At 34.2% G+C, this 12,436-nt stretch overlaps 2 protein-coding genes across 2 annotated transcripts; both read left to right on the forward strand.

The window, feature by feature from the left end:
* Nucleotides 1-458: 458 nt before the first annotated feature.
* LOC138397101 (olfactory receptor 6C3-like) lies at nucleotides 459-1,397 on the forward strand. Its single transcript, XM_069491014.1, has one exon. It carries the CDS (start codon nucleotides 459-461, stop codon nucleotides 1,395-1,397), a length of 939 nt encoding a protein of 312 aa, XP_069347115.1.
* Nucleotides 1,398-8,737: 7,340 nt separating this feature from the next.
* Nucleotides 8,738-9,682, forward strand: LOC138396965 (olfactory receptor 6C1). Its single transcript, XM_069490788.1, has one exon. It carries the CDS (start codon nucleotides 8,738-8,740, stop codon nucleotides 9,680-9,682), a length of 945 nt encoding a protein of 314 aa, XP_069346889.1.
* Nucleotides 9,683-12,436: the final 2,754 nt, after the last annotated feature.

The raw sequence follows: 12,436 nt of genomic DNA on the forward strand, positions 1-12,436 counted from the left end.
AATAAAATATATAAGTTTGCAAATGACATCAGAATTCAAACTAAAAATTGGATATTCAGTCCTAAAAGCACACAATCTTCATGTGCTGAAAAACAATGTCTTATTATCCAAACTACAGACATAATTGAAAAATATTGTTGCAGAGATCTATAATGCATAAATACAAGCACATATAGAAAATTTGATTACATGTAGAGGCTTTATGTAAAATAATTGATGAGAAGACTTTTACCATAGATCTATGAATACATGTTTCCTTTCAATAGAGGATGCATACAATTTTTCTGATTTAATGGGAATGAGTAAGATATTGCAGAAATTCCTACAAGGATAAAGATCCATTGCTTTCTTACATTGTAGCTGGTAATTGCAACATTTAAAATTTCAGTTCCTTCACATTTCACTTATTCTTTTTTCTTATTTTTCACCAATAGATTTTGTTGAAAGAAAAAAAAATTATGAGGAACCACACGATGATCACAGAATTTGTACTCCTGGGCATATCAGATCGCCCAGAGCTTCAGGTTGTAATCTTTATATTTTTATTTATAACTTATATATTAAGTGTTGCTGGAAACCTAACCATCATCATCCTTACCTTAACAGATTCTCATCTAAAGACCCCTATGTATTACTTCCTCCGGAATTTCTCCTTCTTAGAAATTATATTCACCAGTGTTTCCACTCCCAGATTTTTGGGGACGCTCATTACTAAAGTCAAGACCATTTCCTATAACAGCTGTTTAGCTCAATTGTTTTTCTTTATCTTCATGGGTGTGTCTGAATTTTTTCTTCTGACTGCCATGTCTTATGACTGCTATGTTGCCATCTGCAAGCCTCTTCGTTACAACACCATCATGAACAAGAAAATTTGCACCTTGCTTGTCCTTAGTTCATGGCTGGGAGGATTTCTGACCATTTTCCCACTACTTATGCTTATCCTCAAGTTAGATTTTTGTGCTTCCAATGTCATCGATCACTTCTCTTGTGACTATTTCCCCATGTTACAACTCTCATGCTCAGACACGTGGCTTTTAGAGATGATTGGCTTTTACTTTGCTATTGTTACTCTACTGTTCACATTAGCGTTAGTGGTTCTGTCCTACATATGCATCATCTGCACCATTCTGAGAATTCCATCTGCCAGTCAAAGGAAAAAGGCTTTCTCCACTTGCTCCTCTCACATGATTGTCATCTCCATCTCTTATGGAAGCTGCATATTCATATATGTCAAGCCTTCAGCAAAAGAAAGAGCATCATTGACCAAAGGTGTAGCTGTTCTCAATACTTCAATAGCCCCCATGTTGAACCCTTTTATTTACACCCTGAGAAACCAGCAAGTAAAAGAAGCTTTCAAAGCCTTGGTTCATAAAATAGTGTTTCATAGAAACAAATGAAAATATATATTCACATGAATGAATGCCACTGTGAAGGTTTAAGAAAGGAAAAACGAAATTTTACCTCCTCCACCATCCTACACATCCCTCTCACAGTTACCTGCAGTACTGAGCTCATTTGCTTCAGCTTTCTTTGTAACCTGAAAGTGACTAAATTGTGTCTTCCTTTAAAATTATCTGAAGGTTCAATGTAATCATTGACTTATAATTTTGAATGGAAAACCATTGATTCTAGAACATAAACCACTTTGCTGGTTATTCTGAATAATAAGAATGATTTACATCATAATTGTTTAAAAGAGTAAACAATTTCAATATACTTAATCTTAAAATTTCTCTTCTGTGTTGCTAATATAACAGTTTCTTTTTAAAAGTTCTACAGTATAAGAAATAAATATCTACAACAAACATATTCTTGTCATATCTGTCTGATTATTCCCACTCGTCTCATGGACTTGGGCATTTATTTCCCTACTTACAAGTAATTTGAAGTTCATAATATTCTCTGTTTCCTAGTTGTGCTGAAGGCATGTGCTATGTCTAGTTTTATGTGTTCTCCTTATTCATCAGTAGTTCTTTTTGGAAATAAAAAAGATAAATATGTAGGCAGTCACCAGTATTCTTTTGTAACCTGAAAATCTGAAAGGAATTTCCAAAATATTAGCTCTTCTAGAGAGAGGACTTATTCTATGCCATATGCTGGAATACATATGGTTGCTACTGTATCTTATTTAATCTCTATAGCTATATGGCAACATAGACGTGGTTATCTCTTTTGTGTAAATTGATGCTGAGAAATATTGGTAACTTGCCTAAGGTCATTGAGCTATAGTAACCAGTATGATACTCTAAATTAAAAAAAACCCAAAAACTAGTCTTTGCTCTATTTTTATACAATGGGAAAACTCTGTGAGGACCTTCAGATTTTGTATAGCTTTTACTAAAGACCTGCACAATTTTACAGGCTTTTTTTCAGTGACACTATCTCATCTGGCATGATTATACTAGTATAGCCTAGTCAGGGAAGGTATTAACTCCTAAAATTATATTTGGCATATAAATTATAACATTAATCAATCAGATCAAGAAATCTTCAACTGCCATTGCTGGTGAGAAATAGAATGAGTAGGGAAATAATAATATATATATTACATATATATATAGTTAGAAGTTCTGTGGTAGTAAAAGTTATTAGAAGGCAGATTAAAAATAAAGGAAAAATCGACATATTTAGTACAGTGTAGTAGATTCGCAGTTTTTATAATATCATGTTATTAGCGATCTGCATTATGAATTAAGATATTTGGTTATTATTTCTACCTGGAAAATGATGTCAATGGAAAAAAACCTTCACATTTAGTTTTACTGTTTGTTGTTATTTCCTTTTCTGTCTCATTGGACACTGTCCTCCAAGCTGCCTTTTTCAATTTAAATACTAATGTGTATTACATTTTATATTCCTTAGTGTTTTGTGTACATTTTTATTCTGGCAATTTTGATTCATTAGTCCCCTTGAGCCAGAGGCAGAGAGAATAGATAGAACATTAAGTAGCTTGTGCTACTTCAAATCTATATAGAAACCATGCCAGACAGCCTTAAAATACCTTCTGATACCTTTTTCCTACTTTACATTTTTGCTCCTTTCTCACTCTCTAGTCAGAGAAATATAGAAACTGTGGATAGAATGAGAAAATTAAGACAAAAACATTGACAACAGGAAGCAAACTTGTTCAACAGGAAACAGAAATAATGTTTTCAGAAATGCCGGTTTCCCTGGATTACAACAATGACATTTGCTAAACTTTTTAAATTTCCAGTCATTCTGAGTATTATTGAAACTCTATGAAAGTCAGAGGTAAGTTAGACACATAGAAGGCAATGGAAGTCTCACAAATCTTACCATTGTTTCATCATTCACAGCTCAACTTTTAATCAAATTAAATAGGATATATTGGGGTTATACTTTGAAATGACATATTAAAAATATATAAAAAGGATCAGTGTTTTATTATATCAATTTATTCATTACCTGTTAATTAAAAGCAGGACATTATTTTCTCTGTGTCTCTGTGTTTTTAATTGAATACGGGCTTTGTAGTACCATGTTGAAGAGAAGAGCCTTTGATTTTTAGTCTGAGATTGTATTTGACATTTCCTAGCTGTGTGAATTAAGTTGCATAATCTCTCTGAATCTCAGTTTTTCATTTGAGTGTAACGATGAAAGTTTCATAAGTATGTTATAAGGGCTAAACGAAATGAAATATGAAAGTCATTTGTCATTAGAATAGATAATGCCTTTAATAAATCACAACTACTATGAATATCCATCCCAGAGTTGGGAATTAATTCCAACTAAAAGAAAAAATAAAATAAATAATACAGCTATTCTTAGAGCCTATTAAGTGCCATGTTGTTTTTTAAAAACATATTTACTTTATATCAATTCTCAAGAACACTCTTGAAATTTGGAGTCCATTTTAAACACAGAAAATCTTAAAGAGATTAAACAACACATCCAAACTCATAAATCCATTAAGCGGACCATTTATATTTTTAATTCATGTCTTTCTAAGGGCAAATTCTGTATGCTTTTTATGATATATAAATCAACTTTATAATGTCATAAATAAGAAATAGTGTTGTGGTAGCATAATTTTATTATTAATTTATTTCCTTTTTCTTCCTTGTTTAAATTGTAAATGGATAATTAAAGAACTGAAAACATGCTATAATGAGTAGATATTCACCATGTTACTATTTATGAAATATTCATTAAGTGTGATTTGATGATTTCTCTATTCCCTTAATTTGTTTCTATATGTACCAATAAGAATGCTGAGAATTGAAACTTCCATTATTGAAATTAAGAAATATTAATTATTCGTTATTTCTCCAGGGAAAGAGTCATCAAAAATCATTATAAAAATGGTCAAAACAATTTTAAAACAAAAAAAAATTCTTCCAGCCATTCAGTGGTTCTCCTGAGGAGTCTTTGTTTACTCAGGCCAGCAGAAGGTTTCAAAGCAATCCCTGTGCCATGCCCCACGGTCTACTAGATTGAGCAGAGCCAGAAGTGTATTTTAGTGTGATTATGAAGCTGAGCTACATATTGCCTATAATACTGAACTAAATAATTTTTATTTTCTCTGATGTATTAACTTAAACTCTCAATGTTTTTAAATTCATAAAAAATAAAAAAACAAGGTAATGTGAGATAAACAAAATACACTTTTTTGAAAGATGATCTGTGAAATTTTTCTAATGACCTCTAATAAGGTTTAACTGAAGAAAAAGAATTGAGTAAACATAGAAAGAGTGGAAAAAAATTAGACCTTCAAAGCAATTGCATTACTAAGGGAGGTTTCACACACTGAAACATAAAAAAAAAAAATAATTAAATACAAAGCACAAACACACACACACACACACACACACCCCTAGAAAGAAAATGGAACCAGTTAAAGTCTCTATCTCAGGCTCTCAAAGCACTGTATCTAGATTCTCCATACTTAACAAACCCTTTAATATGATGACCCTTCATTACCTAGGCATCAACAAAATTGCCAATATTTTATGTAGTTTATTTAGAAGGTCATTGTTAATATTTATTGATGATAGAGATTTGCGAAGGGCAGTATATGGGAATGTCTTGAGAATGAAAGCCCTGAAGATGTTTCATGGCCATCTTAATTAACAAATACTAAATATCACTGTTAATTTTCATTTTGAATGCCTCAAAGAATATGTCCCAAGAATCCTTAGAAAGCAAGTAAGAAGTAATTTGGATGAAATAAGTGGAAGGAAATGAAAGCTTAATAACCTAAGCAATGTTGTTCCAGGAGAAAATACGGACCTGTGTTCAAAAATAAAAATCGGAGATAATGAATTAAATGCTTGGAGACATTCTTAGTTCTCTACACGAATATATCCTTGGGATCTTTTGAGGCTCTAGAAAGCATGTACACCATGTTACATGTTGAAGTTTAATTTCCTCATAGGACTGTACGTGCTGATAAATTTTACCAAGTTTATTTTATATTGATATATGAATACAATCCAATGGATTTTCATAAACATTTTTATATAAAAGTATAGTATATCCCCAATTGTTGATATTGGGATTTCTTGGATTTTGAATGCAGGCTGTAGAAGTGTTCATTTTGGGGATACTCTCATGAACCCCTCCAATACCTAGTTATACCTTTCCTCACAGCTCTTTCCACATTCCATCAGAGCTGCAATCAGGAGCAAAAAGAGTGAGTCATGGCATTATTATTTAGAAAAGTGTTAAAACTCACAGGAAATTTGAGAGAAAAACAGATATGCAAAAAAGGTGAAATAAGATTAGTAATACAGTGCATTGGTACATTATTCACTATGGAACAGAAATAATATAATATGGCCAGGAATGGTGGCTCACACCAGTAATCCTAGGACTCTGGGAGGCCAAGGTGGGAGAATTACTTGAGGTCAGGAGTTCAAGACCAACCTGAGCAAGAGCCAGACACCATCTCTACTAAAAAAAAACAGAAAAAATTAGCCAGGCAATTAAAAATAGAAAAAAAAATTAGCCAGATGTGGTGGCACATACCTGTAGTCCCAGCTACTTGGGAGGCAGAGGCAGTAGGATTGCTTGAGCCCAGGAATTTGAGGTTGCTGTGAGCTAGGCTGATGCCACGACACTCTAGCCCAGGTGACAGAGCAAGACCAGTCTCAAAAATAAAAAAAATGAAATAATATAATACATATTCTTAAAAACCTGAGACTTCAAGGTTAGTAAGTTATTGCAGAAATTTATCCTGAGATTGAAAACAAATCTTATCTATATGATAAAAATGTATGTTGTGACTTCAAGGTGCTATAAAAACTTGTGCTTTTAATGAAAAATAAACCCTAATGTAATAAGAGTGATGTTACTGGAGCAGGAGTAAAGTGAATTGAAGGTATGAACTGTAAAGAAATTTAAGGGAAGTAATTTAGAAATAATATTTTATGAAGTTTTTTCTACTTTTATTTATAAATAAAATGTGGTATCCTTTACATATCCTTTGGGTTTTTTTTCTTTTTTTATTTCAGAATAGTATGGGGGTACACACATTTGGTTACATGATTTGCTTTTGTGCAGTTTGAGTCAATGTTTCATGTGTGCCCATCACCAAGATAGGGTGCATTGTACCCATTGGGTTTGAATTTATCTGTCCTTTCCTCCACCCTCCCACCTGCTTGGTTTCCACTGAGTTTTACTACAATATGTGCATGTGGGTATTGATCAATTAGTTCCAATTTAATAGTGAGTATACGTGGTATTTGTTTTTCCATTCTTGTGATACTTCTCTCAGAAGAATGGTCTTCAGTTCCATTCAGGTTGTTACAAAAGACATTAGCCTTTGTTTTAAATTTACACTACACAAGGAATTTGGCCCAAGTGTGTAAACACATCTCATATAATATGTAATGTAGGAAAATATATCTTGTAAAACAAAGATAAAAATCTAAGTAATATCTAGTCTAGAATATTAGCAGGAAATATAGAACTTTAACTGATGTCAACATGTGATTCAACAACAAACTCAACATTAATTAATTAGTTAATCAATTAAGTGAGTGTTCCTTTTAAAGCTACTATAATAATACTAGCATGGGATTATGTTGAAATAGATTGAAGATAAGATCCTGTACTAACCCTCAAAAATGCACAGAGTAATGGAGAAGTTCACAGGAGATTTCACTATAGTACAAGGGTGATGGGTTGGGAAAAATGAGAATAAGGTTCTTATGGAATGCATACAATGGGTCTTAAACCTGGTGTTGTGAGAATAAGAAGGTAGGTGATTTGGGATGTCATTACAATGTGCTACCCACAATACTAAGGGGAGTGTGTGTGTGTGTGTGTGTATTTGGTGATGCTGATGATGTGGAAGAGGCAGATACACCATGGAGGGAGAGGTCAGCACCATATACACAAGGAAGAAGGACAAAGGTAAGATTCATTCATCTAGAATGCCTGACAGATACTGTACAACCCAGTGACTTCTTCCCTATTTTTTGTTGTTATTGTTGCTCTTATGTGAGTCTCTTGGTGCAAAATATATTTATTATCATTTATCTAAGACACAGCTTTTTAAGTAGGATACCATTCTAATCCAAAGATTTTCAGATTAGGGGTTAGGGAACATTTTTCCAATAGAACAAAGCTTCATATAGCTTTCATTAAATATTTTTTTTCTCCCCCTCACCCCGCTTTGATTAAATATTAAGCAGTTTTCTAAATGCTCCACATAAATATTAACAGTTTTAATGCTCAGAGCAACCTTATAAAATAGACTTGTGTACACAGGAAGAAAGCATGTATTTATGGATGAGGATACTGAGGCACAGATATGTTAAATAATTTTCATTCTTAGTAAGTAAATTCAAAACTAGATATCCTCACTCTTTCCTATGCAAATATCTATGCCAATATCACTTAAACTTTATTCAGAAAAATAAAACTTACCATTTAAAAGTGCAAATAAATAAAGTATTAAACAAGCTTTTTGGTGAGCCCTTATCTATCTCTTTAACTGAGGGCATTCTTCTGAAACATTAATAATAATAATTTTAAGTAGATGGCAAAATAGATTGTATAAAAATAAAGGTCATAAAAATGATACATAGGTAGGCTGAAAGATCATTAAATATTGCAAGGAATTCACATGCAATAAACTTCAGTTTTAAGTCTTTCTAGCTTATATTGTTCTCTACTTCTTTCTCTCTTCTACCCCTAATATCTGAGGTTGCTCATAGCAATGGCTTTAGTATTGCTGCCTTCGAATGAAGTAGTAGTAGCCATTGAAAAAGCTAAGTGTAGCACACGTTGATACATAGCTAAGGATGAAATAGTCACTGTAAAAACAATCAACTAAGTATCTTTCCCATTTTTGAAAATTAGGCTTTTATATAAACGGGAAATTTGTATACTGATTGGTGCAATGACACAATTGTGGTTCTCATTAGGAAAGGACCTTGTAGACAAGTCTCTGAAAAGTAACAGGGAGGATTTGGAGTCAGAAAATTCTGATGAGAAATCACCGCCCTACCACTTCAAGGTGTGTGATACTGAACTTTTTTTTAACCTGACTTAACCAAAGAATTTTTTGCCTGTAAAAGAGAGGAAATTAAAGGATCACTGTAATTATCCCTGAAGAGCTGTTAACTTTCCCTTAAGATGAATGTGACACACTATTTCAGCCAAATTCTAGCCCCATACTTGGATATTTGTTAATCCACAACTCTTCAAGTTTGTTCTTTTTGCTTTTTCCTATAGGTCTGGCAGGTGAAAACAAATAAGCAACTGAAGAATGAGAAACCACACAGAAATAGCAGAGTTTATTCTCCTGGGATTGTCAGATGACCCAAAGCTGCAGGCTGTGATCTTTGTCTTTCTGCTCATCACCTACTTGCTCAGCATCACTGGGAATCTGACCATCATCACTCTCACCCTGCTGGATTCTCACCTCCAGACCCCCATGTATTTCTTCCTCAGGAATTTCTCCTTATTAGAAGTTTCCTTCACTACTGTCAGTATACCCAAGTTTCTGGGTACCATTATTTCAGGAGATAAAACCATTTCCTTTAATAATTGCATAGCTCAGTTATTTTTTCTCATTCTCTTGGGCGTCACTGAATTTTACCTTCTGGCTGCCATGTCTTACGACCGCTATGTTGCCATCTGTAAGCCCCTGCATTACAGGGTCATCATGAATCGAAGCGTCTGCACACTGCTCGTCTTTGCTTCTTGGCTGGTTTCATTCTTAATCATATTCCCAGCACTCATGTTGCTCTTAAAGCTTGATTACTGTGGCTCTAATATTATTGACCATTTTACCTGTGATTATTTTCCCCTGCTGCAGCTTTCCTGTTCAGATACAAAATTCTTGGAGATAATGGGGTTTTCCTGTGCTGTGTTTACTCTAATGTTCACTTTGGCATTAATATTTCTGTCCTACACGCACATCGTGAGAACGATTTTGAGAATTCCTTCCACCAGTCAGAGGACAAAGGCCTTTTCTACATGTTCTTCCCACATGATTGTCATCTCCATCTCTTATGGCAGCTGCATTTTTATGTACATTAAATCCTCAGCAAAGGATAGAGTATCTTTGAGCAAGGCAGTGGCTGTGCTAAACACCTCAATAGCTCCCATGCTGAACCCCTTTATTTACAGCCTAAGGAATCAGCAAGTCAAGCAAGCCATCATCAACATGGCAGGGAAGACTGGATTTTTTCACAAGTACATAAAATGATGCACTGTGATGGATTAGGGGCACACTAAGGGCCAATTTAAAACATAAATATGAGTTTTAAACAGCTTCTTCTAATCAAACTGGCCTCTCTACCTCCTTGTTCATCTCTTTTTTTCTCATATTTTGCATTCCTATTTGTTTATATATGTCACGTTCCATTTAAAACACTGTTCTTGTGTCATTCTGACTCCCCTCTTTTGAATACTTTTTTAAATCACAAACTCTTCAATAATGTTTTTAAAATTAAAATTATGTATTCATTTTATTCAGGAAATAAAGTGATACCCATACATGTTGGAATGGCTTATAAATATTGGTATTTCATGTGCCATACAAAGAAATTATGGTTTTATAATTTTCAACTATTTTTATGGAAATTTCTTTCTCTATGTTATAGATGTTCTAGGAAATAGGTGAAAAGATGCCACCCAATTTAACAAAAAGGTAAATGCAATTATTTGAAAAACAAGAAATATGTTTAATTATTATTGAATTGAGTTTGTTCACAGAATTAACCTATTAGTAAAGAAATATATGCCATTATCAGTATACACCTTTCTAGGTATAAATCTAAATAGATATTCATATTTCTGAATCCCATAACATCTCTCTATATAGAGTGGTAGATGATAGATTGATAGATACGTTGCATATATACATATGTAGATTTCATTAAACATAGCAAATACACTTCAAATATCTAAGGAAAGTTTATTACCTGTAATTGAGTAGGAAATAAGTTCCTTTCTGTCTATCATTAGCTAAAAAAATAATCCATAAATCTCTTTTTCAAATTTTGGACTACTTTGAAACAGTACACATATCCAAACCATTTTATACCTGAACAAAATCATTTAAGGTTAAATTTTGTAGCAAATAAAAGCTTCACAACACAGCAAATTTTTTCAGTACATATATATAATATTATTATTTATCCCCAAATCTTGCCACATTCTACATAACACATTAATAAGTGCATAGGGTATTTAGGCAAAACGTGTGTGTGTTCCATGAATCCAAAGGATTGAATGCTCTACTTTCAGTTCCTCCAACGAATCTTTTAGGAGTTTGACCTGCATCAGGATGTCTAAATCTCTAGCAAGACTCGGGAGGTTTTCCTTCCTTATCCCCTCAAATAGGTTTTTCATGCTTTTTGCTATTCCTTCTCCCTGAGGGATACCTATAATTCTTATGTTTGGGCAGTTTACATAATTGCATGTTTCTTGAATATTTTATTCTTTTGATTTTTTTAAATTTATTTTTGACTACATTAATTCAAATGCCTTATATTCAATCTCTGAAATTCTTTATTCTGCTCGCTTTACTCTGTTGTTAAAGCTTTGAACTATATTTTTTAATTCCCTAGATGAGTCTTTCATTTCCAGAAGTTCCATTCCTTTTTTAGAAAATATTAATCTCTTTAGTAAATTTTTCATTCATGTCCTAAATTATCATTTTTTATTTCTTTGTGTTGGTTTTCAACTTACTATTTGATCTCTTTGAGCTTACTTGTGATACATATTTTGAATTGATTATCTAACATTTCAAAAATTCCTTTTTGGTTGGATTCCATTGCTGGAGAGCTAGTGTGATCCTTTGGGGGGTTTGTTACACTCTGTTTTTGAATACTGCCAGAGTTCTTACATTGGTTCCTTTTCATGTGGAGAAGCTGTCACTTCTTGTTTTTGACTTTACTTTTGTTTAGATGGGACTTTTTCCCCCTCTTAAGGGTGAGACTATAGTGTATATTAGGTAAGGACCTTTGGCTTTGCTGGTGTGTACTTTCATATGGTCAAGGCTCTGAATAAATTCCTTAGTAATAGAGAGTTTCAGTGTGGTGGTTTACTCAAATGTTACTTATTTGTAGGTTGTACTGGTAATATGCCATATGTGTGGACAGGTTTTCTGCCTCCTGCTGAGAAAGAGGCATGGGAGTCTCTGGAATCTTGCCTCTTTCCCCAAATTGTGCCTTCAACAGTGAGAATTATGTTGGGACATTCAGTTTTGTTTCCATACCAGTATCTGGTAATTGTGGCTTAGAGTTGGTGGAGCTCTGTACAACTGAATCAGCAAATAATGAATTTGGCTGTACTTGTTGACCTCCCTGCCAGTAGATGGTGCTGGCAGGAGAGAGCTAGATATGGTGCTCTTTGTGGGAGCTATGCCCAGCCCTAGTCTATCAGATGTCCAAGCTGCTGGAAAAGGCCCCTGGACCTCCCAAGGGTCCCCTTTTTGTGATCTGCCACCACCATAGTTGATGGGGGCAGAGGCAAAGCCAGGTAGGACTGGGTCAGGCAAGCCTGCATCCAGGCCCCCCAAAGGCTGGCACAAGCACCATCACAAGAGGAGTCAGTGGTCATTTCCCAGGCTGCTGGGGAAGCCTGGGGTGGGGGCAGTGCAGATGTCCCACCATGCCAAAGAGCCTGCTCATGGAAGATGGGCATTTTGGAATCCACAGTCAAGCAGACAGAAGCGAGATTCAGGTTGCTCACCCCCCTCTGACCTGAAGCATCTCCCTCTGCCTTTCGGCCAGATGAAACTTGAAGACACTATACTAAATAAATAAATTAGTCACAGAAGGATGACTCCACTCATATGAGGCATCTAAAAGAGTCAAACTTATATACCAGAAGAAACAACTATGGTTACCAAGTGCTGGGGTGAGGGGAAATGGGGAATAGCTAATTAATGAGAATAATATTTCAGCTATGCAAGATGAATAAGTTCTAGAGATCTGTTGCACATTGTTCCTAT

This window comes from Eulemur rufifrons, chromosome 16, assembly GCF_041146395.1.
Source record: "Eulemur rufifrons isolate Redbay chromosome 16, OSU_ERuf_1, whole genome shotgun sequence".
In the NCBI taxonomy this organism is placed as follows: Eukaryota; Metazoa; Chordata; class Mammalia; order Primates; family Lemuridae; genus Eulemur; species Eulemur rufifrons.